We start from the raw sequence: 22,931 nt of genomic DNA, 5'->3' as shown, positions 1-22,931 counted from the left end.
GGAGAGAAGCCTTTTTCTTGTAAAGAGTGTGATAAAAGTTTTAGTCAAATATCTCATCTCAAAACGCACATGAGAACTCACACAGGAGAAAAGCCTTTTTCTTGCAAAGAATGTAATAAAAGTTTTAGCATTGAATGTAATCTCAAAACCCACATGAAAATCCACACAGGAGAGAAGCCTTTCTCTTGTAAAGAATGTGATAAGAGTTTTAGCCGTTTATCTCATCTCCAAGCACATAATAGAACTCACACAGGAGAGAAGCCCTTTTCTTGCAAACTATGTGATAAAAGTTTTAGTCATGTATGTAATCTCAAAACGCACATGAGAACGCACACAGGAGAGAAGCCTCTCTCTTATAAACCATACGATAAAAGTTTTAGTCAAGCATCTCAAAACACAGACGAGAACCAGCAAAGACCTGAAAGCTATCAAAGCAACCTGAGCTTTTATTACATGTATACAGAGCCACAGGCTGATGGCCACCATACCACAGGGAGTGATGCTGTAATTCAATTAGAAGGGGGCACAAGTGAATGCAACAAAAAGTAGAGTTCTCTGAAATCTGACATGTACTGAAAACATCTTTTTTGATTCTTCTGATATTATATTCTAATTTTCTAAGACACTATGTTTTAGGTTTTCACCATCTACGAACTACAATTATTAATATACCCAAAATATAGGATTGATACATTTTAATATATGTGCAAAGATACTAGACAATATGAGTTTCACCTTTTTTTAAATGGTTAAAAAAAAAATTTTTTTCACGGAAATGCTTCTTTTCGATTTATCTGTGAATAGTAATGTGTTCTTCATCCGATGAATAGCTTTTATCAGTTTAAAGTTGTCATTACTTCTTTTACTGTTTTTTTTTGATTTGTTGTAAAATTTGTATAGGTTGATTTTTTTATTTTTTTTATTTTGCAGGATTATATTTTGGGTAAAGTTGTTTAGTTGATCATTGTGGTTGTAGTTTATGCTAAGACAATGTGCATGTTGTCTATGTTTGTGTGTTACCATGACAACACTAGAAATACTTTGAATACATCTTTAATTCTAATAGTTTTTGTGCGAACAGTGAACATGTAGTGATAGTTTTAAACAAAAAACAACAGCAGTTTATATTTTGTTGACTCGTTTGAGCAAGTATGACTTTTGAGAGGAAAGGATTTTCACCAAAATGTATTAATGAAAAGGTGGATAAAGAAACAGACTGGTGTTTCTTTTTTGTGTTCGTATGATTCATGTTTTTTAACCCTTGTGCTATCTTAGATGACCCCACCCTTATATTGACGTGTTATTCCTACCATGACAAAGGTGGATAAAGGTAGAAAGATTTCATGTAATCCATGGACACCAGTGAAAATCACAAATCATTGAAGAAAAAAGGTTCAGAGCACTGTCTAGTGGGTCTAGATGACCCAGCTCCCAATGGTAAAGTGCCTAGGATAGCACAAGGGCTAGTAGAGATTAGAAGTGTTTATCTGTTCATTTTGGTTCTCAGTGTTCTGTCCCAATCTTTACTATGAAGAATAAAGTGGACGTGAACATCAGTGAGAAGTGTGGTATTTTTACCAAACATTTGAACTTTTTAGGCACACATATCATGTATTTAAAGACAAATGTTGGCTTTTTTACGCACAAAAGACAAACTTATTGTGAAGAATAGTTAGAAACTGCCTTTAACTTTCATTACACTAATGGTTTAAACTTAATTCACTGAGCATGTATTGTCATCTCAAAATTATATTACATTTGAAGAAAGTACAGCCAAACTATTGTTCTCATAGTTTATTCTCATCCTCCCTTTTTCTGTGCATGTGTGATCTGCTGAGCAGGCCTCAGACTTATCTTCACTTTAGCCTTGGAGCTTCTCTCCAGCAGTAACCTGTGGGCGTGATTTTCACACAGGGTCTATCGGACCATCTTCTGAATATGCAAATGCAGGCTTTATATACCAAACCCATCTCTGAGCTCGTTGGTTCGGACTTTGAATGCACCATGTTCATCTGTCTGTCCCCTTCGTGTTTGTACGAAGTAAAACCTCCACAAAAGCTAAGTAACTGTCTCTGAGTCTTATTCATTCATTTCTGTGTGCAAGAAACTGACGGGGTTACGAACTAACATAATACAGTCCTTTCTAGAGAATCCAGTTTCTTCACACTTATGGAGAAGGTTAACTTTTTTTTCCCAAAGAGTTAGACTATATTACTCTTAAGGGAACATATTTTGTGTAGTTATGCACAAATATAAACTTTTATGCATGTTAGCCATATTTTTGCAAAAACTTTGCTTAAAAAAATCAAACATTGCACCTCTTTAGTAACTCATTTCACGTATTGACCCATTTTTGGGGCACAATATAGAAATAACTTAAATTTGGCTTTTGTTTTGCAAAAAGCATTCACTTGACATTGCACCTTTTTACGCACAGGTTTTGCTCACTTATGCCCAAATGTCAACCTTTTATACCCAAAAGACAAATTTACTGACAAACTTTGCTTTTTTTTAAAGCATTAACTAAACTTCACCATTTTAGGGACACATTTCATGCATGTTGACTTCTATAGACACAAAAGACTCACTTCCACTAAAACTACTTTTTCTAAAGCACGATGCAGGTAAATTTGAGCTTTCTGTGCATGTAGTTCACTAAAACCCAAAACCCTTTCTAATGCTTTGCGGCCATAGTGATGATGGTGTCAGTCATGGCATGTTTTCTTGTCCTCCATGAGGGGGTTTAACATTTAATATTTATTTTATGTTAATTTCACCAAAATCACCTTTGTCGTCTTTTTTTCTTGTTTGTATGAGAATGTTCTAAGTGGAGACTTTTATTTTGATGATTGCACTTCTTCCTGTACTTTTGCGGCATTCCCGTCAGTCTCCATGAGGACCGCAGAGGGGAGGTAAGCAGCAAACTTTGCTCTGGCTTGTTTGGAGGAAATTAATGTTTAGTGCTCTGCATATAGAGAACTCCTACACACTTACATGTAGGTATCTAACCGACGAATGTTTTTAGATGTCTCTTAGAGAACTTTTTAAAACATTTACTAGTTTAAAAAATAAATACAACATTTGGGTCCAATGAAAAACGTCCTCGTTCAACTTTTAAGGTGCGACGGATAAATAAATAAAAAGGAAAATGCCAATCCAAACATTTACAAATTTATTAGCAGCACCCTCATGATATTAGAGAGTTGGTTGCTGAATATTATGCATAATTATGGTGTGTGGGAACAACTGTCACAGTATATCCATATTTCCAAAAAAGAGTTCAGGGTTTTGTTTGCCAAATTTCGTATTTCTTTTTATTTTGAACATGAAGGCTCCTATTCTGTTTGCTCTTTGGATTTTTTCTGTGAAAACAAACTTTCCAAATCCATTTGTTATTGGTTCATTTTACTAGCTTGGGGTTTTCAATTTAGCTGTCGGCACAGAAAATAGCAGATGGATTTTCAAGATGTCTTGACATGCGTATAAAAACGAGTCGAATGTGGCTGAGAATCCAGTGGCTTTCCAAAATAAAACTTCCTTCAGAATCAGATTAAAGATGTAACTATAGGAACAGTAAAACAGTCTTATATAGTCTGTTCCAACATCTGAAAGGCGCGTTGTTGCTTTCTTGTAATATTGTTTTTATTTTTGAATTTTTGGTACATTATCAAAGCTTTACACACAATTTGTACATGCAAAAGAAATGTGGAAAAAAAAAAAAAAAACGACCAAACAATGAGAGCAAAAGCAGATCAAGCTCGACCTGTCAGGAAAGGTGTGTGTTAGGCTTTACTGGAAAGGTAGGGTCTGATGTCAAAACCATTTATCATGGATACATTCACAGTTAACAGATACAACAGTTTTCCAGATCTGAGCTTTTACGCATTAACATTTTTTACTAACTTATGCTTAAACTTCTTTTTCTAAATCACGATGCAGGCAAATATGAGCTTTTGTGCATGTAGTTCACCAAAAACTGAAACCCTCTCTAATGCTTTGCGGCCATAGTGATGATGGTTTCAGTCATGGCTTGCTTCCTGTCCTCCACAAGGGGGTCATACTGGTACAGCAGCTGGATGATGGGAGGCGTCTTGGGGACCATCTGGTGGATCATGTTGCATGGCTGATGTTTGGCGCCTGATCCACCCAAAGGGATGCTCAGGATCTGCCTGCTGCACTGTCAGAGGTAGCAGGTGAAGCACTGCTTTCTGCTGTGCTTCACCTGCAGGGATGAAGGTGTTCAGGGGGAGGAAGAAGAGCAGAGATGTTCCTTACTTTTTATTCTTCCTTTTGGCAACATAATTCAGATGTAAAGGGACAGCAGACCCACAAGAATTGAGATGAAATGAGTTTTTTTAAATCCTTCCTAAGAAAACTATTTTAAGTACAGTTTTATTTTAATTAAGACTACGGCCAGGGGACCGGACCCCACCTGCCCACGCATTTGACCCGGCCCCCTAAACGACACGTATTTTTTTGCATTCTTTTTTTTTTACTCTGGCCGATCGAGACTCATGGTAGGACGGAAAAACTAGGGGTGAATTGAGCCTGCCCAACGCAATCCCTGGAATTGTTTCCTCATGTCAATAAAGCTTATTTGAATTGAAATCTCAGCCAAGCTTAAAATGTTTTTACTCCAACTTCACTTTACCCCAGTCATAGAATTTGAACGTGAGTCCACCCACCCCCCACAGGAACGGAAAAATGACAAAATGTTTGGGTGATAGAAAAATTGACTCTGAATGCAGGGTGTTTAACCAGCTGTGTTTTTTGTTCAACATAAAGAAAAGGCTGTTTGTCTCATCCGCCAAGAGACGGCGGCGGTATTCAAAGAATACAATCTACGCCAACATTATGAATCCCGTCAGACAGACAAATATCATAGCTTGCAAGGCCAAATGTGAGCAGACGAGACTGCATTTGTATACCAAAGTCAATAAAACCAATCATTACTTCAGACCAGCTTCTGTGTTGCTCAACTGATAGCTAGCTGCGGGGAAGCTTTCACTGAAGGGAGACTCCTGTCTGAATTGGAGTCTGCCCACAGAGATGTGCTGCACCACACAGAGGTCCGATGGTTGAGCCGCGGCAGAGTTTTGAGGCGTTTTTACGAGCTGCTAACAGAAATTAACGCATTTCTTTCTTCAAAAGTCAAAACGGTCCCAGAGCTGATCAGCCCAGAATGGAAATGGCACATAACATTTTTTTTCCAATTTTCTTTATTGAACATTTTGTAATAACAGACATTCCAATATTTTTTTTTTTACAATTTTGAATGAGAAAAACAAAGTGTCACCCCACCCAAACCCCTTAACTATTTTCCCCTACCACTCTATCATCGCAATCCCACCCCATACAGCCCCAGCCAGCCCTCCCCCTTATAGTAATAATAATAAAAATGATGTAATTTTGAGTACAATAATGTATTTTGGAGGAGAAATTAGTAGAAAACATTAGTATAGTTCAGTTTTAATCAGAAGGCAAGACCATGGTACTGACAAACCGTAGAAAGGGTTTTCAAGTAGCCTGAAAGGATTTAATTGAGCCTCTAAGTGAGAACCGAAGATTCTCAAGTTTAAGGTTGTATGGCACATCACATATTTAATAGACGTGACAGAAATGCTGAACGGCCTTAACTTGCAGCTACAAGACCAGGGAAATCTCATTTGCGACATGTATTTCCACATAAAAGCCTTTTTTTTTTAGGTAAAACTAGCGCTGCTTATTGGGACATGTGAGAAAAGAACAATTTCTCCAATCTCCCTGCTAACAAAAACTTTTCTGCAGAGAACCCAGCCTTCCGGTTCCCATCTGAAAAGTGTGTGGAAGCGCTGGAAATGCTGAAGGTGGAGTTCGGTGTGCGATTCTGTGGACTACATGTTCATGCATGTCTTTTTACGTGTTGGGGTATCTGGAGGGGCATGACGTAAAAAGTAATGGTTTTGGCCGCCATGTTTAAATAAATAAAAAAACACCAAACAATGTCAAACATGTCTTCATACAAATTTAACACATTTATTTACAAATTAATAAATTTACAAACAATAACTTAAGGAGAAGCTGAAAGGCTTCAGGGTGAACCAAGGCCAAAATAACAAACACAAATCCTACCTATCTAAGCCCAGAAAACAATCTTACCTGAACCAAAGGAAAAGGGAAAAACAAAGACAAACACTAACCACCTTGGACTGACTTCAACAGGAGAAAATGAGTACTAAAGAAAATGACAGTTCACCCCTAAAGCTTCACATGAACAAAATTAGAAACCAAAAGACTAAACAGAATGGGTACAAAACCACAAAACCACAAAGCACTAGAAAACAACACTAAGTGCAACACACAACATACAGGTGGAGAACTACAAAAAAAATGGAGAAGAGTGCCAAGCTGCAATGGAGACTGGTTGCAGCCAAGCTCCCATAGACTGGAGGACCACATGATGCTTGTAACCCTTGTGCTATCCTATGGGGTCCAGATGACCCGATACTTATATTGATTTGTTCTCCCTACCATGACAAAGGTGGATAAAGGTGAAGAGAATTTCATGTAATCCATGGACACCAGTGAAGATCACAAATCCTTGAAGATAAAAGGTTCAGAGCACTGTCTAGTGGGTCTAAATGACCCACTCCCAACGTTAAAGTGCCTTGGATAGCACAAGGGTTTGGAATGCAGACATCAACCCGGGTCCAAATGGAGCCCCCACTCTTTCCAGCACACTTAAAAATAATCACAAACAAACACAAAAATGCACAAGAACACAGAGGTCCCACTCTGCTACAGAAATACAAAACACACAGAACAAAAAGAAATCCAAATCAAATACAGCCACAGCAGTAACAATGCAAAAGAAATCTGTCTTTTCCAAAATCCCTTTCTTGCTGACATCGATGAAGCCCAGCCATCTTATCAGTTTGAGCTAGCTGAGTTACAGAACTGTGATGTTTTGAAAGATGCATTCAAGCCCAACAGTCTCTTTGACTTCTATGCCACCCTCCCAAATGACACAAATCCTAACATAAAAAAAAGCAATGAAGATGTTTGGCAGCACATCTACAGTACAGACCAAAGGTTTGGAAACACCTTCTCATTCAAAGAGGTTTTTTTATTTTCATGACTATGAAAATTGTAGATTCAAACCGAAGGCATAAAAACTGTGAATTAACACATGTGGAATTATATACATAACAAAAAAGTGTGAAACAACTGAAAATATGTCATTTCTGGAAAGGTAGCGTCTGATGTCAAAACCATAGATCGTATCAACATTCACAGAGCTGAAAAAACTTGACTTCAAATAACTTGAATCCAAACCAGTGAGTCATGTGACCAAAGTGAATGTCTGTGTCTACACTTTAAATATTATGGTCACATGTTATGGACCATGTTGGTGGTTTATGAATGAAACTCTGTTTTTGTTTGTCAATGAGAGTTTCTGGAGAACAGAAAAGTGTGAAAAGTCTGGAACCAGAATCTTGTGATTCAAAGTCCTGGTTCTGTCCCTGTTCCAGAGACAGAACCAGAACCACACATAGATCTATATAATCCAGAAATGTTCTGTCTGATCAGTGATTCCTTCAATCCTTGATTGGTCCATCCCAAACTCACATCTGTCCATCAAATGGAGATCAAAGAAGAAAGTGATGATCTAGAAAAGAATCTGTTTGTCTGCAGGTCTGTTTTTCTCCAGATTCTGGAGCTGCTGAACATCTGAATCCAACCCATGTTTCAGATCAACACTCCAAGTTAGAATGAGAAGAGGAAGTGCAGTTCTCCATCAGTCCACCGGGGGAGCTGCAGCACAATAACTGTCCACTTGATGCTGAGAGAGACAGTGGAGCTGATCTCAGATCAGTTCCTGCTGCAGCTCTGACACTCATCTCCACTTCCTCTGATTCCTCCATCACTCTGCTCTCCACCTCCCAGGAACACCGTCCAGTCACAACATCTCTGCAGACAAGCTGCTGCTGCTCCTCTCTGCTCCTCCAGGAGGAACATCAGACTGACCAGCCCTTCCACCTACAGAGAGAAAGTAGAGAGACAGAGATGAAGGAGTGTCTCCTGATCCTGGTCTGTCAGTCAGTGATGCAGCACAGCAGCAGAAAGAGCAGCAGGAGCTTCAGTCCTGTTCAGAGCAGCAGCTTCCTGTCATCTTCACCTGTTGGAGCTTCTGCTGCTCTGATTGGCTGACTGTTGTCCTGAAGCCTGTCATCATTCTCCTCAGAGCTTCACTGAGAAGCTGCAGCTTCACAGGAAACTCTGCATCTTTGCTCTCAGACTAACTTTAGGACCAAACATCTGGAAGCAGCTGGACTGACTCCAACCCTCTACTGACCTCAAAGTCTGCAGTTTGGAGTTTGGACTCTCCACAAGATCCTGGAGCTGCTGAACATCTGAAGACTGAAGATAGTTGTAGCTCAGTTCCAGTTCTGTCAGGTGGGACGGGTTGGACTTCAGAGCTGAGACCAGAGCTTCACAGCTGGACTTTGACAAACTGCATCTCTCCATCCTGAATCCAGAACAAAGAGTTGAGTTTCAAGATAAAGTTCATGTTTTTCATCCTTCACTTCTTCTAAAGAGTTGAAGAAGATCAGAAAGTTTAGAAAAAGTCCAAAGATGTGAAGCAACAGCAGCAGATCAGAAGAGTCCAGCAGAAGCATAGAAGAAGAACATTCAGGAACATTCAGGACAACATGCAGCTGCTTCAGGAAAGAAGTCCAGATGTGTGAAAGTCAAACATCAGCCTGTGGCTGCATCCAAACCAACTGATGTTTCTGCAGCAACAGCAGAAAAAGTCCACTTCCTCTTTCTGCTCAGCTCTTCTCCAAACAGCACTGAATCATGGGAGAATTTCAGCAGCAGGATGCGGGAAAGTCTTCATCCCAGTTTTCAGGAGATGATCTTCCAGTCCTTCTCTGCTGCAGCCCTTCAAGCAGAGACTTTCAGCTCCAACAGATCAAAGCAGAGAGAAGAAAGAAGTGATGAGGAAGAGTCAGCAGCAAATGTTGGACATTGATCCCTGATCCATGACTTCAGCTCTGAATGAAGAGTCAGAAGCTGCTGGGAGCTTTGATGGATGATGTGATGATGTTTGTGGATGAAAAGGTGAGGATGTTTGTGGAGGATGTGTCTGTCAGAGCAGCATCCAGCTGTAGCATGACTGCTCACTGTCTGCTCACAAACATCAGCCGCTGGACTCTCAGCTGCATCTGCTGAAACACAGCAGCAGGACTCAGAGTGCATGTGAGCGTGCACGGCTGCTTCTTCTGCACGCGCTTTAAAGGAGTCTGTTGGAGCAAAGACACAAAGAAGAGCTGATGGCTGCAAGCAGAACTTTGTGGAGCACAAATGTCAGCAGACAGCTTTGGAACAAGAAGCTGCAGGAAGAAAATAAGTTCTTCTGCAGATCTTTGTAGAGAACAAGCAGCTACAGGAAGATGCTGCTGCAGATCAGAATCTGGACATTTCTGCTCACTGTGGGTCAACACAACTTTCTTATCATTTTGATCTGAACACAACAGAGACATGGAGTCTGACCTCAGAGTCTGCAGTCTGCAGTCTGGACTGTCCAGAAAACCACACAGATGAAGAACTCCTGAATCCTGCAGGTTATTCTCGCTCAGGTCCAGTTCTGTCAGATTGGATGGGTTTTTCTTCAGAGCTGAGACCAGATCTTTACAGCTGATCTTTGACAATCTGCAGTTCTCCAACCTGCAATGAGACAGAAAAGTGTGTTCAGGAGCAGTGATGCAGCTGGAGGTCCAGGAACTTGGTCCATTCAGTCAGGTGGGACCCGCCCTGATGACACTGTTTGCTCATTTCTTTTGGATTTTGACCCAAAAAACATAATCATGAATGAAAATGCAATAGATTAGAAATGACTTTAAATGAAGTTAAAACAGACGAGGAATTCTCATCATGAATTATTTATTACTAAAAACATTTTTAAAATGAATGGCAGAAATGAAGATTGAAACAATAGCTGGAAAATGAATTTTCATCAAACAAAATGTGACAATTTAAAATCCAATTGATTTTCTTTGATTTAAAGCTTGGATTTAAAAAATGTCACATTAAATTTATTTTCTTCATCTTGTATACTAAATTGTAAAACATATTTTCAGATGACAACATCACAAAGCCAAGTGAATTGTTCATTGAGAACTGAAGATCACTTTGAATTATGGGTAAAAAAAACTTTAATTAGATGACACCAAATGACACCAAAAAAAATTGTATGACAAGCTTGATCACATTTTAATGGATCAGACGCAAAATAAAGTGGAAAAAAAAGTTTAAACCTCCTGCAGATATTTTACAGAGGATGAAGATTTAAGAAAACAAAGTTGCTGATTCATGAAAACCTGACAAGAGACATTGAAGAATTTTCTAACTGCAAAGCTAAATAAGACAAAACCCTGTTTTAAGGACCTTTAGCACAAAAAATCCTCCTGATCAATTGTCCTTCATCAATTCAATTGATGAAGAAAATCTGAACCAATCATCAGTTTGCTTCAAACACAGCTGTAGGGCTTTTCCAGGTACTCTTAAGTTTCTTTTGGATCAGTTTGTCAGTAAAAACTGAGCTCTTTCATAAAGACTCAATGATGAAACTAAAGGTGAAGAAGTCTCAGCATCAGTTCAAGCCACTGATTGTAGCTTGAAGAAGATTGAAATGTTGTCCTGGAGCACATGTATCAAAGTCAAGGCAAGTTATTTGCACCATGATTCCTGAGATAGACCAAAACACTCCAAATAAAAGTGGAACTTCCCAAATGAGACAGGCCACTGAGGGAATATGTTCTGAATTACAGTTATTTGATGTGTGGCGGATTCTTCACTCGGGTGAAAAGGACTAAACATTTTACTCAAACCCATATCAATCCTTTTCTCGTATTGACTATTTTTTTGCTTCTATATTGATTTTGGACAGAGTAGAGAACTGTAACATCGGCCCTCAATTATTGTCATATTATGCAGATGTTTACATGATTATACTGCCCCCCCAAAGACAACTAGAGCCAACACACACCGAGTTAACACATTTACAAGCATTATTATTAGGATGTTTTTAAGATGCTAATGATGCATTTACTGGTATTATAGGTGCCTAACAAATGTGTCAGTGTTAATAAGCTTAATAAGATTTATTAACAACCTTTGTTAACAAATTAAGAAGTATTATAATTGTTTGGGGTTCTAGTAAGATATTTATTAGCATTATAGATGCCTGACACAAGCCTAAGTGTTCATAAGCTTAATAAGTTTTATTAACTAACTCAACAAATTAATAGGCTTTATTAATGTGTCACATGCTAATAAGATATTTATTAGCATTATAGATGTCTTGCAAATACCCGAAAGTGTCAATAAGATTTATTAACATCTAAAGTCAGACCATTGTCTTCTAAATCCATATTACTAAACTGCTTATAAGCTTTACAAATGTATTCATTAACTTTGTTAATAGTTTATTAATTGTTTTGCAGCACCTCATCTAAAGTGTGGCTGTTTTTTACCACAAACAACCACAAAGCATAAAGATTGTAAAAAGAACTTTATGACATTAAAACAGACTAAACATACACAAATCGTTCTGTAAAAGATATATAATAATTTAATTCAGACAAATATTTTTTTTTTTTAAAAACATATAGACTGGTGTTGGATGACTAGCATCATAGCTAATAAGGATAAAGTATTGGCATCTATCCTGAGTGAAACATTCATTGCAAATCCCATCACCAGGAGACAATTCTCTGCATTCAATGCCAACTGCATTCAACCACTGTTGCCTTGCTTCAAAGTCCACAAGAAAGTTGCACAAGCCAGTCATTTTTGAAGAACGAAGACAATAAACCTACAGGAGCCATACTAAAGCTAACACGCTGACGACCGACCGATACAGAATCAAAGATGGCTTTTTTCGTCACCTGTGTGTAAGCAAAGTCTAAGAGGCCATTCATTTGGCTGAAAGTGAGCATGCCTGTTTTGCTGATGAGTTTGATTGACAGATTCATTAGCCAATGGTGACATTAGTTAACCTGCCCATCTTTTTTTTTTTTTTTTTTTTTTTTTTTAACTTGTCCTGTCCAACAGCTAGGCAGGCAGATGAGAGCTGAGGGCCTCTTGTGTTGGACATATTTTACTTTAACAAGAGGGGTTATTAATCTACAGACAAACCAAAGGTATGACTGAATAAACCCCTTTTGTAATTGAGGCCAAACTTTATTCATTTCAACCATAATTGAAAATCTTTGGTGTTGGACTGGACGGAAAAGGAAAGAAGGGAAGAAGAGGGAGGGATGTCGGGGGGGGGGGGGGGGGGGTGATAGTGAGAGGGGGGGTAAGACCATGAAGCAGCATAGAGCAGACAGGTTTACTGGTTGTTTATCTTTACGGCACGGTTCAAATGTAGTACAAAAAGGGCGGGGCCTGTTCACACACACTCAAATATTATCAACACACCTGCTAGCTGCAAAAATGTCCACATGTCAACATGTACACAAAACAGATAGTGTTCACGAACGCCTACCTATGCCTTTAAACCAACTAGTGTGAAATCTTTCATTCATTCAATCATTCAAACTATAAGTGCAAAGGTGAGCTAACACCTGTGCTCAGGTGAGTGTTTATGTTCTTCTAAAATGGATGGTGGAATGTGAAAAGAAGGAGGAGGAGCGCCCAGCCACCCCCACACCCAGACCCCCGCCGCAGCAGCAGCGGCAGCCGGAATTCCCCCAACGCCACACGGGAACAGGCAGGGAACAACCGCCCCCCGGGCGACCAAGACCGCCACCCAGGCCAGGGGCAGCAGGACCGCCGCGAGGCCCCCAGAGCCAGAGAGCAGGGAGGCGCGGAGGGAAAGAGAGCGCCGCCCCAGCCCAGCCAGGAAAGCAGCCCCCCCGCCGCGCCGGAAGAGCCCAACGCAGGGCCCCACCGGAGAAGGACGCCCACAGCCCCAGACGAGCACCCCACCACCACCCAGGAGTTCCGGGCATCCCCCCGCCCCAACCCCAGGTACGAGCCAGGACCCCCCAAGGGAGACCCGCTCCGCACTCCAGGCAGCCACCCACCCGGCCCACGGTTGGTCCAGGTAGGAGCAAGGCAGGGGCCCGCCGCCCCCGCCCAGGAGAGGGGAACCCCGGGGAAAAAAGGGTGGCCCACAAGGGGTGTTATAAATATGGCCCGACCAGGCTCGGCCATGTTGGAAGTTTGGCGGGGCCCAGCGCTCAGGGGCAAGGACCAGGACCCACCCCCCAGGGACACGAACACCCCCGGCTCAGTTGTTATATGAACCCCCCCACCGCGCGGAGAGAGCGCCGCCGGGCCCAGGGAGCCGGCACCCAAGGGACACGGCCGCCATCGCCAAGGGGCCCGCACCCCCCACCAGGGAAGGGGTAGGGGACAGATGGACCCAGGTCCCACCTTCCTTGTAAAATGTGTGTGCGTGTATGTGTGTTTGAGAGGGTGTTTGTGTGCATGTGTGTGTGTTTATGTTGGAATGTATATATTGAAGGGGGAGGGGTGTGTGTACTAAGGGGGGTGCAGTTAAAATTGGCGAGTAGGGTCCTAAGGGGACATCTCCTGATTACTCACAGTGATGTCCCCTCACCCTCCCCACCAAGGGGCCATAAATGTCTAAGGTGCGGTTAAAATTGGCGGGTAGGGTGCCAGGAGGACATCTGCTGCTTGCTTGCAGTGATGTCCAAGCACCCCCCCTACCAAGGACCCTACATGTCTAAGGTGCAAATAAAACCGAAAGAGGGGGGGCCCACTCCATACGGCAACCATAGGAGGGGGGCCACTGCCAAGTAGCCCCCCCCAAGGCGCATCGCAGGCTAGACCCGCCACCCCCTCACCCTAATATGAGGTTATATGAGGAAGGGGGTAAGTTGGGGACAGCTGGTAGACTGTCCCCCGGTGGTCAAACAGCCGTCCCCCAGCCCCCCCCCCCAGCAAAGGGGCCAGGGCCACCCAGCCCAGGGGCCCCACCCCCGGAGGCGCCGACACCCCAGGCCCGGCACCACCCACCCCACACGGAGAGAGAGGAGCCTGAAAGCGTCGCCCCCCCCGGAGCAAGCCCAGGCCCCCACCCCCAGACGCCGGCCCTAGAGGAGCTCTGGTCAGGCCTTGACGGGACCGAGGAGGCCAACCGGCCGAAGCAACCACTGATTGCCTCAGCGGAGACCCCGACCCGCTAGCCCCCCCGACCCGTACCAATAATGGGCCCCCCCTCCCCCCCAGAACGCCCCCCCACAGGACAGGGCCGACAAGCCCCCCACCCCACCCCACCCCAGACTCCGCAGCCGAAGCGGGTGACACCCAGAGCGACCGGGGGCCCCGAGAGGGTTGTCCCGTCCCGTCCCAGAGCCAGGGAAGGGCCGATCCCAGCCCCAGGTGCAGATGGGCAGCCCACCCGGCGCCGCTGGGCCCCCCACCCCCGAGCAGGGCCCCCCGCCAACCCCCCCCCAGCACAGGCAAAGGGACCACCCCCCCAAGCCAAGCCAGACCACCCCCCCACCCCCCCACCACGCACCCCCACACCCAAGCCCAGAGGACCATGCAGCGCCCCAGCCCGCCCCACCCAGGCACCGGACCCGACCCCCCGACCAACGGAGCCCCCCACCGCCCCCGCCAGGCACCGGAAGCCCCGACCCCCACCCCAAACCACGGCAGAAGGGCAAGGAGCAGTGACGACCAAGCCCCCCACCCCCTAAGTCATGGAGTCAACCACAGGAGACCAGAGAGACTGAATTCTTGAGCTTACTTGAGCTTTGGGCTGACATTTTTTCCAAGCTGATATGATCAAACAGCAGATTTCTGTGTTGACTTATGTTTATATTTTTCTTGTTTTTCCAATTTATTAAAATAGTTTTTTTGGCAATACAAAGAGTTGTGAAAATGATTGATGCTAATCCTTCTTCTATATCGATGGCACTCATTTCACCAAGCACACAGAGTGACGGTGAGGCCGTGATTGAAACCTTAAGCCAGACTGATAGATCGGCACATACCTGCTGCCAGAGAGCCTGGACAGGAGTGCAGAACCACAGTGCGTGCATGTAGCTGTCGGGTAGATTATTTTCACAGTGCTCGCAAATGTCTGAGTTACTGAGACCCATCTTGAACATCCTCTGTCAAGTGTAGTAAATTCTGTGAAGAGTTTTGAGATGGATTAGCTGCAGATTTGGACTTTTTGTCAGTTTAAAGGTGTTTAGACAGAGTTCTGACCAGAAGCTTTCATCTGTGCTGATGCTCAAATCTGCATCCCATTTTTTTGTTGGAAGGGCAATATTGTTATCTAAATTACATAAAGGTTTGTATATTTTGGAGAGAGTTCTATTCATTGAAAAATTAATCAGAGTGGTAACTACATCTGGTAGCTTCAAATCGTCGTCTTTAAATTTATACTTTTTAGTAATACTTGATTTAAGTTGCTGATATTCCAAGAAGTTATTTATTCCATATTTGTCTTGAAGTTCCTGGGGAGTTATGAATCTTCTATCAATAATTACGTGCTCTAGTTGTTTTATGCCCCCTGCTTGCCAAGCTGGGAAGTGAATCATTTTTTTGTTAATAAGGATGTCCGGGTTGTTCCAGATGGGTGTCATTTTGCACGGTTGAATTGATGATTTTGATATTTTGAGAAATTCCCACCAGGCTGTTAAAGTGGCATTTATATTAATGCTTTTGAAACAATCCTGTTTTTTAACTGTTTGGCTAATAAATGGTAGCTGTGACAGGTTGATCTTCCCACATAACGCCTGTTCCAAGTCTAACCATGAGTTAGTTTCTGGATTATTTTTTAACCATTTTAAGATATATTGTAATCTATTTGCAAGAAAGTATTTGTGGAAGTTAGGTAATTCTAATCCTCCACAGCTTTTTGCAGATTTTAAAGTTTTTAGACTAATTCTTGCAGGTTTGTTGTTCCATAGAAAGCTTGATATGGATGAGTCTAATGTTTTGAACCATTTTAATGGCAGTTGTGTGGGAATCATTGAGAAGAGATAATTAACCTTGGGTAAGATTTTCATTTTAACCGTGGCTACCTTGCCCATAAGGGACAGAGGCAGGTTGGTCCAGCGTGTTAGATCGTCCTGTATGCTTTTCAGTAATGGGGTGTAGTTTAGCTGCACCAGTTCTGATATTTTGGGGGAAAAGTAGATACCCAGATATTTGATATTTCCTGTTTTAACTGGAATTGTGAGTCTTTGTTCCATATTCCTGTTGAGTGGTAATAAAACAGACTTATTCCAGTTAATGGAATAGTCTGATATGGAGGAGAATTCATTTATGATCATTGCTGTTTCATTTACAGAATGTAAATTCCTTAAAAACAGTAATATGTCATCCGCATAAAGACTAATTTTATGATGGCTGTGTTTGGTTTTTATTCCTATAATGCTCTCATTCTGTCTTATTGCTGCAGCTAAAGGCTCAATGAATATAGCAAAAAGAGAAGGAGAGAGTGGGCAGCCCTGTCTGGTTCCTCTTCCAAGAAAACACCTGTTTGAAGTCTGTTTATTAGTTCTAACTGATGCATTGGGGTTGTGATATAATATTTTGATCCAATTGATGAATGCTTCTCCAAAACCAAACTTATGGAGGGCGGCAATAAGGAACTTCCAATTTACTCTGTCAAAGGCTTTTTCAGCATCCAGCGATAGTACCGTCATTTCCTGGTTTTCAATGGTGGCAAAGTCTATTATATTAACTAGTCTACGGACATTATCATCCGAGTGTCTGCCTTTGATGAATCCAGTCTGGTCGAAGTGAATTATGTGAGGAGTGATTTTTTCTATTCTCTGTGCTAGTGCTTTGCAGATTATTTTTACATCTGCATTGATTAAAGAAATAGGGCGATAGCTTGAAGGACTAGTGGGATCTTTGTCTGGTTTTAGAAGAAGAATTATGTTGGCTGAGTTCATGTTAGGTGGCATTGATTGGCTCTCATTAATAGATGTGACCGTTTTATAAAATGTTGGTGCCAGTTGTTCCCAGAATTCTTTATAAAACTCAGCAGGAAAGCCGTCAGGCCCTGGTGCTTTACCATTGGGCATAAGTAACAGAGCTTCATGAAGTTCAGACAGCGAGAGCGGAGAATCTAAGTTTGTGATTTGATCCTCATTTAACCTGGGTAGGTTTACATTATTAAGAAATGAGTCAATACTTTGCTCTGACGGATTGATCTGCGTTGTGTACAGGTTTTTATAAAAGTTTTCAAATGCGTTATTAATCTTGACCGGGTCATGAGTGACATTTCCTGTTTGGTCCGTAATAGAGGTGATTGATGATTTTTCTCTATTAATTTTAAGCTGATTAGCCAGAAATTTGCCAGATTTATTAGAGTTTTCAAATCTTTCAAGTCGTAGCCTTTGTATTTGAACCTGCCCATCTTTGATTCCTTTCATAATCAAAGATGGGCAGGTTAGCGTGTTAGCTTTAGCATGGCTCCTGTAGCAGGTTTATTGTCTTCGTTCTGCCTTGTGCAACTTTCTTGTGGACTTTGAAGCAAGGCAACAGTGGTTGAATGCAGTTGGCATTGAATGCAGAGAACTGTCTGCTGGTGATGGGATTTGCAATGAATGTTTCACTCAGGATAGATGCTAATACTTTATCCTTATTAGCTATGATGCTAGTCATCCAACAACAGTATATATGTTTAAAAAAAAATTATTTGTCTGAATTAAATTATTATATATCTTTTACAGAACGATTTGTGTATGTTTAGTCTGTTTTAATGTCATAAAGTTCTTTTTACAATCTTAATGCTTTGTGGTTGTTTGTGCTAAAAAACAGCCACACTTTAGATGAGGTGCTGCAAAACAATTAATAAACTATTAACAAAGTTAATTAATACATTTGTAAAGCTTATAAGCAGTTTAGTAATATGGATTTAGAAAACAATGGTCTGACTTTAGATGTTAATAAATCTTATTAACACTTTCAGGTATTTGCAAGACATCTATAATGCTAATAAATATCTTATTAGCATCTGACACATTAATAAAGCCTATTAATTTGTTAAGTTAGTTAATAAAACTTATTAAGCTTATGAACACTTAGGCTTGTGTCAGGCATCTATAATGCTAATAAATATCTTACAAGAACCCCAAACAATAATAATGCTTCTTAAATGGTTAACAAAGGTTGTTAATAAATCTTATTAAGCTTATTAACACTGACACATTTGTTAGGGCATCTATAATATCAATAAATGCATCATTAGCATCTTGAAAACATCCTAATAATAATGCTTGTAAATGTGTTAACAAAGCTTGTTAAGGAATCTTAATATAAAGTGTTACCGTTACATTATGTTGTTTTGCATGTATAGTTAAAAAATAAATAAAATAGAAAGTAGAAAAAATAGCAGACATAATATCATAAAAAATGCTTCAAAGTTGGAGTTTCAATCATAAAAGGAAGTGATAAATTAATTATTGCTAAATAATTAAGGCTGAACTTTTTGAGCATTTTTTTTCTTTTTTTTCCGAACTTGTTCTGTCCAACAGCTGAGCAAACAGATTAGAGCTGAAGGCCTTTTATGTTGGACAGGTTTTACTATCACAAAAAGAGGTTATAGAACTTCGAGAAACCAGAGTGTAGATTTGTATAAACCCCTTTTTGTTACTTGATTATTTTTTATTTATTTGTTACATGTAGTGTGTGTGGGGGAATGTGAGAGGGGGGTGGGTGGAAGAGAGGTGAGAAAGTGGGGGATACAAGCACTGATTTGGATAAGTTATTATTTTAAGCTGTAACAATTATACCAAATGTGCTGGAAAGACAAATATTACATCAAAGGTGAAATTCTGACACGAAGATGAGCGGAAGACATCTGTCTATCAAGACACTGTGGGTAAGGAGGAGGGATGAAGCAGACAGGGAGCAGTGTGGCAGTGTGCACGTGGGGGTGGAAATACATGCAGGCTGCCAAAGTGAACCGTGTGTTCATAAGGTGAACCAGATCCTACCCAGCAAGACAACCCAGCCGGCGCCCCGTCTCCGCAAGCCAACCCCGACACCGGACCTGAGCCACCAAGAGATCGCCGCGCACCCACAGCTCAATCCCCCCCATAACCCTACCCTCTACAACCCTCCTCACCCGCCATATTATCTGACCCCTCCTCCAAAAAACCCCCAATGCCCTCCCCACTGTGTGATGCAGAGGGAAAGCCCCAGAGGATCTCAGCCAGCCAGCCCCCAGGTCTGTCCCACCCATGCACTCTCGCACACATACTCACAATATTCTGGTTGCCCCCCACCACCTTCGCCACGCAGTAACCCCCTCCGGCAGACCGACCACCCAGCGCCGCCACAAGCCCAGCCGCCCTGAGAGGACCATGCGGGAGAAGACCGGCCGTCCACCCCCACCCATGTATGGAGGTGTGGGTGTGCTGTGTGTGTGCTGCACACCGGGGTCCCTCTGTGAGTGGTGTGTATTTGTTGTGTGTGTGCTGCCAATATGCAGTGTGTGTGTCTAAAGTAGAAGTTAAAATTGAGGGGGGGACATGTGAAAGATGAGCACGGATGTTTCACCGTGCCCCCCTCCACCAGACCCTCCCCACAAGGCCCTAGATGAATCAGGGTGTCTAATATGCAAGTAAAAGCGGGATGGAGGGCGGGCGCCGAAGCGACCTCAGAGAGAGAGACACCCCCCAGTGAGCCCCGCCAGCATACCCCCCCCCCCCCCCCCCATCCAGTTCCCGGAGCCCTATGTGCCTGTGTGCAACATTTGTTTGGGTGAGAAAAGGGAGGAGTAGGCGGATGGGCACAACTGGGGGAAGAAGGCTCCCCAGAGCGACTGGCCCCCCAGCCAGCCACGGTAGGCGCCCCACCCCCTCCCAGGGCAGCCAGGCAGCCGCAGATAGAGGCCAGAGCCACGCCAGCGCTGAGAGACAGTCAGCAAGGAAGGGGCATGGTGCCAAAACGGAGGGGCAGGAGGTCCAGCCCCACCATTCATGCCCTGACATCCCTAAGGACTACCACCCCCCCAGGGAGCCACCCCCAAACAATAAATGGAGAACCCAAAATAAAAATTAAACAATAATTATAAATTAGGAAACAACAACAACAATAATAATAATAATAATAAAAGAAATAAAGTAAATAAAAAACTGAATTCAAAGTAAATAATAATAAAAATAATAATAGTAACAGGAAAAAAACACCCATGTGAACCTCTTTAACCCTGCTGTGAATGCAACGTCGACCTCAGAGAGGCCAGGCCATGCGCCGACTACTGGCTACGGGCGAAACACCGGCCGTGGGCAGATGTCCCCAGGCCCCAGAACCCCAAGCCCCCCCCCCCCCCCCCCCGGCCCCCACAACGGTGACCAGCCACCCAGCACGGCACCCGGCCGCCGTTCCCGGTCAGCCCCACTGCCTACACTGCGCCCAGAAGGCACCAGGCAAGGGACCCCTGCCAAGCCCCCCCCCCACACACACACACACCCACCCAAGCGACCAGAGCCCCGAGGCCGGGAGAACAGCAGGCCCGGCAGGACCCACCACCCCAAACCCACCCCGGGCCACCGAACCATCCAAGACCCGGTTCATTTTTTAGTGAGGATTGGTTGGTTTTAGATGACTCGTCTGACTTATTTGGTTTTTACAGTTTTTACAAAATCCTGTACAGAGTTTCATCTTGTTTATAGTCTTTATTAATGTAACTGTGAACACACAAAGAATAGATCAAATGTCTGTTTTTTTTCTAAAGTGCTTTTCGTTTTCTACACCAGGTGATGAAGACAGCAACAGCAGGAGAGGACAGATGATGGGAGGAGCAATGATGAAGACTCTGATGAGGATTCATCATGTACATCCAAGCATCAGAGCTGCAGGATTGAAACCAGCAGCTCCTCCTACCTGTTGAACAACAGTTTGAGAGGAAGAACTACGGTGGCCCAGAAGGGTCACAACACAACACATTAGCTTTACACACAACACATTAACTTTACACACAACCCATTAACTCACAACCCAACACAATAACTCACAACACAACACATTAACTCACAACACAACACATTAACTCACAACACAACACATTAACTCACAACACAACACATTAACTCACAACACATTAACTCACAACACAATACAATAACTCACAACACATTAACTCATGGCCCAGAAGGGTCACAACACAACACATTATTTTACCTCACAACACATTAACTCACGACGGAAGTAAAGCAGCAATGGAGGTGCTTTTGTTCTGAAATTTCCACTGGGCTGAGCGGCTAACTACCTAACAGAAAGTAAGTCACAGTGAGCTGTGGAGCGAGCACACACACAAACAGGGGCCGTATAAGACATTATTTATTCTGAACCATTCACATTCATACATTCTTGCTCTCACAGTCATATATTCTCTCTTTCACATACATATATTCTCTTACACATACATATATTCTCACTTGCACATACATATATTCTCTCTCTCGCATGCATATATATTCTCTTACGCATACATATAGTCTCACTTGCAGATCCATATATTCTCTCTCTCGCATGCTTATATATTACTTTACACATACATACATTCTCACTCTCATTGTCACTCTTAAAAAAGAATGTATGTATGTGAAAGACAAGTATATATGTACGTGTGAGGAAGAGTTTATATGTGCGTGTGAGAGAGGAGTATGCATGAAACGGAAGTGACTTTACATGAAAAGGAAGGCACTTTGAATGAAAAGGAAGGCACTTTGCATGAAACGGAAGGCAGATGATTTCTCGTGCTCTGATTGGACGAGAGGCCGCCACCTCCCATTTTGAACACACTGTAAACCCTAACACTTGTACTGACTCATAACTATTAAGGTTACACAACTTAAATGTTATTTTGTAGTTGATTCAACTATAAAGTATTAAGCTCTATCAAGATTTTTTCAAATTTAACTTAACAGTGCTAAATATTTTAAAGCTTATTTGTATCTAGCACTCAAAAATTTTAAGATCCCTGAAGTAGCGTCATGACGTCATCACGTACTGGTGATTAAAGTCGAGCATTTTATTTTTCTGCAATGCGTTGCGATTTCGTCCCGCTTCAAGACGCCCCAACCTCGGGTTTTTTTTCCGTCCGCCTCATCGCTGATGGTGCCGTCTTGTCTTCAGCCCTGATTTAATTTGGTAAGTATCGTTCATGGTTTATTTTGAATGAATGCTTTAAAAATGCTCTTATACTACCGTAAATGTGGTTTACTGTTGTTTAAACATACGTGTGTTACGATTGTTTTAGAGCTTAATGTGGCAATGTATACATGATTAGTTTGTCATAGCAGACGTATGGCGAGCCAAACCCAAAATGCATTTCTGCCCGTAAGTTACGACAGTGATGAGTTGTTTTTTTTTTCAGAGGTAGAAATGATCTGTTACGCTGCAATCACACTAAACGTGATCCGCGTGTGAAATTCGCTTTAAGGTATCTGTCTGTGGCTAAAGTTTGCTGCTGGACATTTGTCCAAAAATGTCACTCAAAGCCTCTAACGGTTGTGTGGGAGGAGCTACCGCCAACAGTTTTAACCCTGGTTGCTACATGGAAGCATTGGGTTTTGAATGCAGCTTTAAGCTTTTATAAATCACTGATCTCCATTATAAAAAAGGTTTTTGTAAAAATAAATTAATCAACGTGCTCGTGTTGTGTTCAGGTAGCGAACTACAGAGTGTTCAGTGTTTCACCTCCAGGTAGACGCCAAGGCCAACCAGGTAACTTGTCTCCTGATCAGTTATTTGTCTAGAGCTATTTAAAAAAACAAAAAATGCAATAGGTTGTGTAGTGCAGTAAATGTTTTTTGATCAAAATATAATTGAAACATTTTTTAACATTGAAAAATCTCTTTTGGACTTTTTCAGATAAGAGGTGTCAGTGGGTGAGTTTTATACTTATTTAATATATTCATCCTGAACTATTACCA

The 22,931-nt window shown here is 42.2% G+C and overlaps 3 protein-coding genes and 1 long non-coding RNA gene across 4 annotated transcripts in view; 1 reads left to right on the top strand and 3 right to left on the bottom strand.

The window, feature by feature from the left end:
* Positions 1 to 22,931, top strand: part of LOC101172625 (uncharacterized) — a 196,350-nt gene that overhangs the window by 19,158 nt on the left and 154,261 nt on the right. The gene's annotated exons all lie outside the window — the stretch shown is intronic.
* Positions 1 to 22,931, bottom strand: part of LOC144987153 (uncharacterized) — a 157,815-nt gene that overhangs the window by 108,564 nt on the left and 26,320 nt on the right. The gene's annotated exons all lie outside the window — the stretch shown is intronic.
* On the bottom strand, positions 5,992 to 9,362 carry LOC144988451 (uncharacterized). The gene is made up of 2 exons (XR_013652381.1): positions 8,336 to 9,362; positions 5,992 to 8,019 (listed from the first exon to the last, which is right to left on the bottom strand). It is a non-coding gene; the product is annotated as an uncharacterized LOC144988451 (long non-coding RNA).
* LOC110016108 (NACHT, LRR and PYD domains-containing protein 12-like) overlaps positions 9,472 to 22,931 on the bottom strand; it is a 35,460-nt gene continuing 22,000 nt past the window's right edge. Inside the window, exons 5-6 of the mRNA XM_023963769.2 lie at positions 9,538 to 9,711; positions 9,472 to 9,490 (exon numbers count right to left, since the gene is read on the bottom strand). Of these exons, the coding sequence (XP_023819537.2) occupies positions 9,472 to 9,490; positions 9,538 to 9,711 (193 nt within the window). The remainder of the gene's footprint in view (positions 9,491 to 9,537; positions 9,712 to 22,931) is intronic.

Source organism: Oryzias latipes, chromosome 2 (genome assembly GCF_053564925.1).
Source record: "Oryzias latipes strain Hd-rR chromosome 2, Olatipes_Hd-rR_3.1".
Lineage (NCBI taxonomy): Eukaryota > Metazoa > Chordata > Actinopteri > Beloniformes > Adrianichthyidae > Oryzias > Oryzias latipes.
This window is presented reverse-complemented; position numbering and strand designations above follow the sequence as displayed.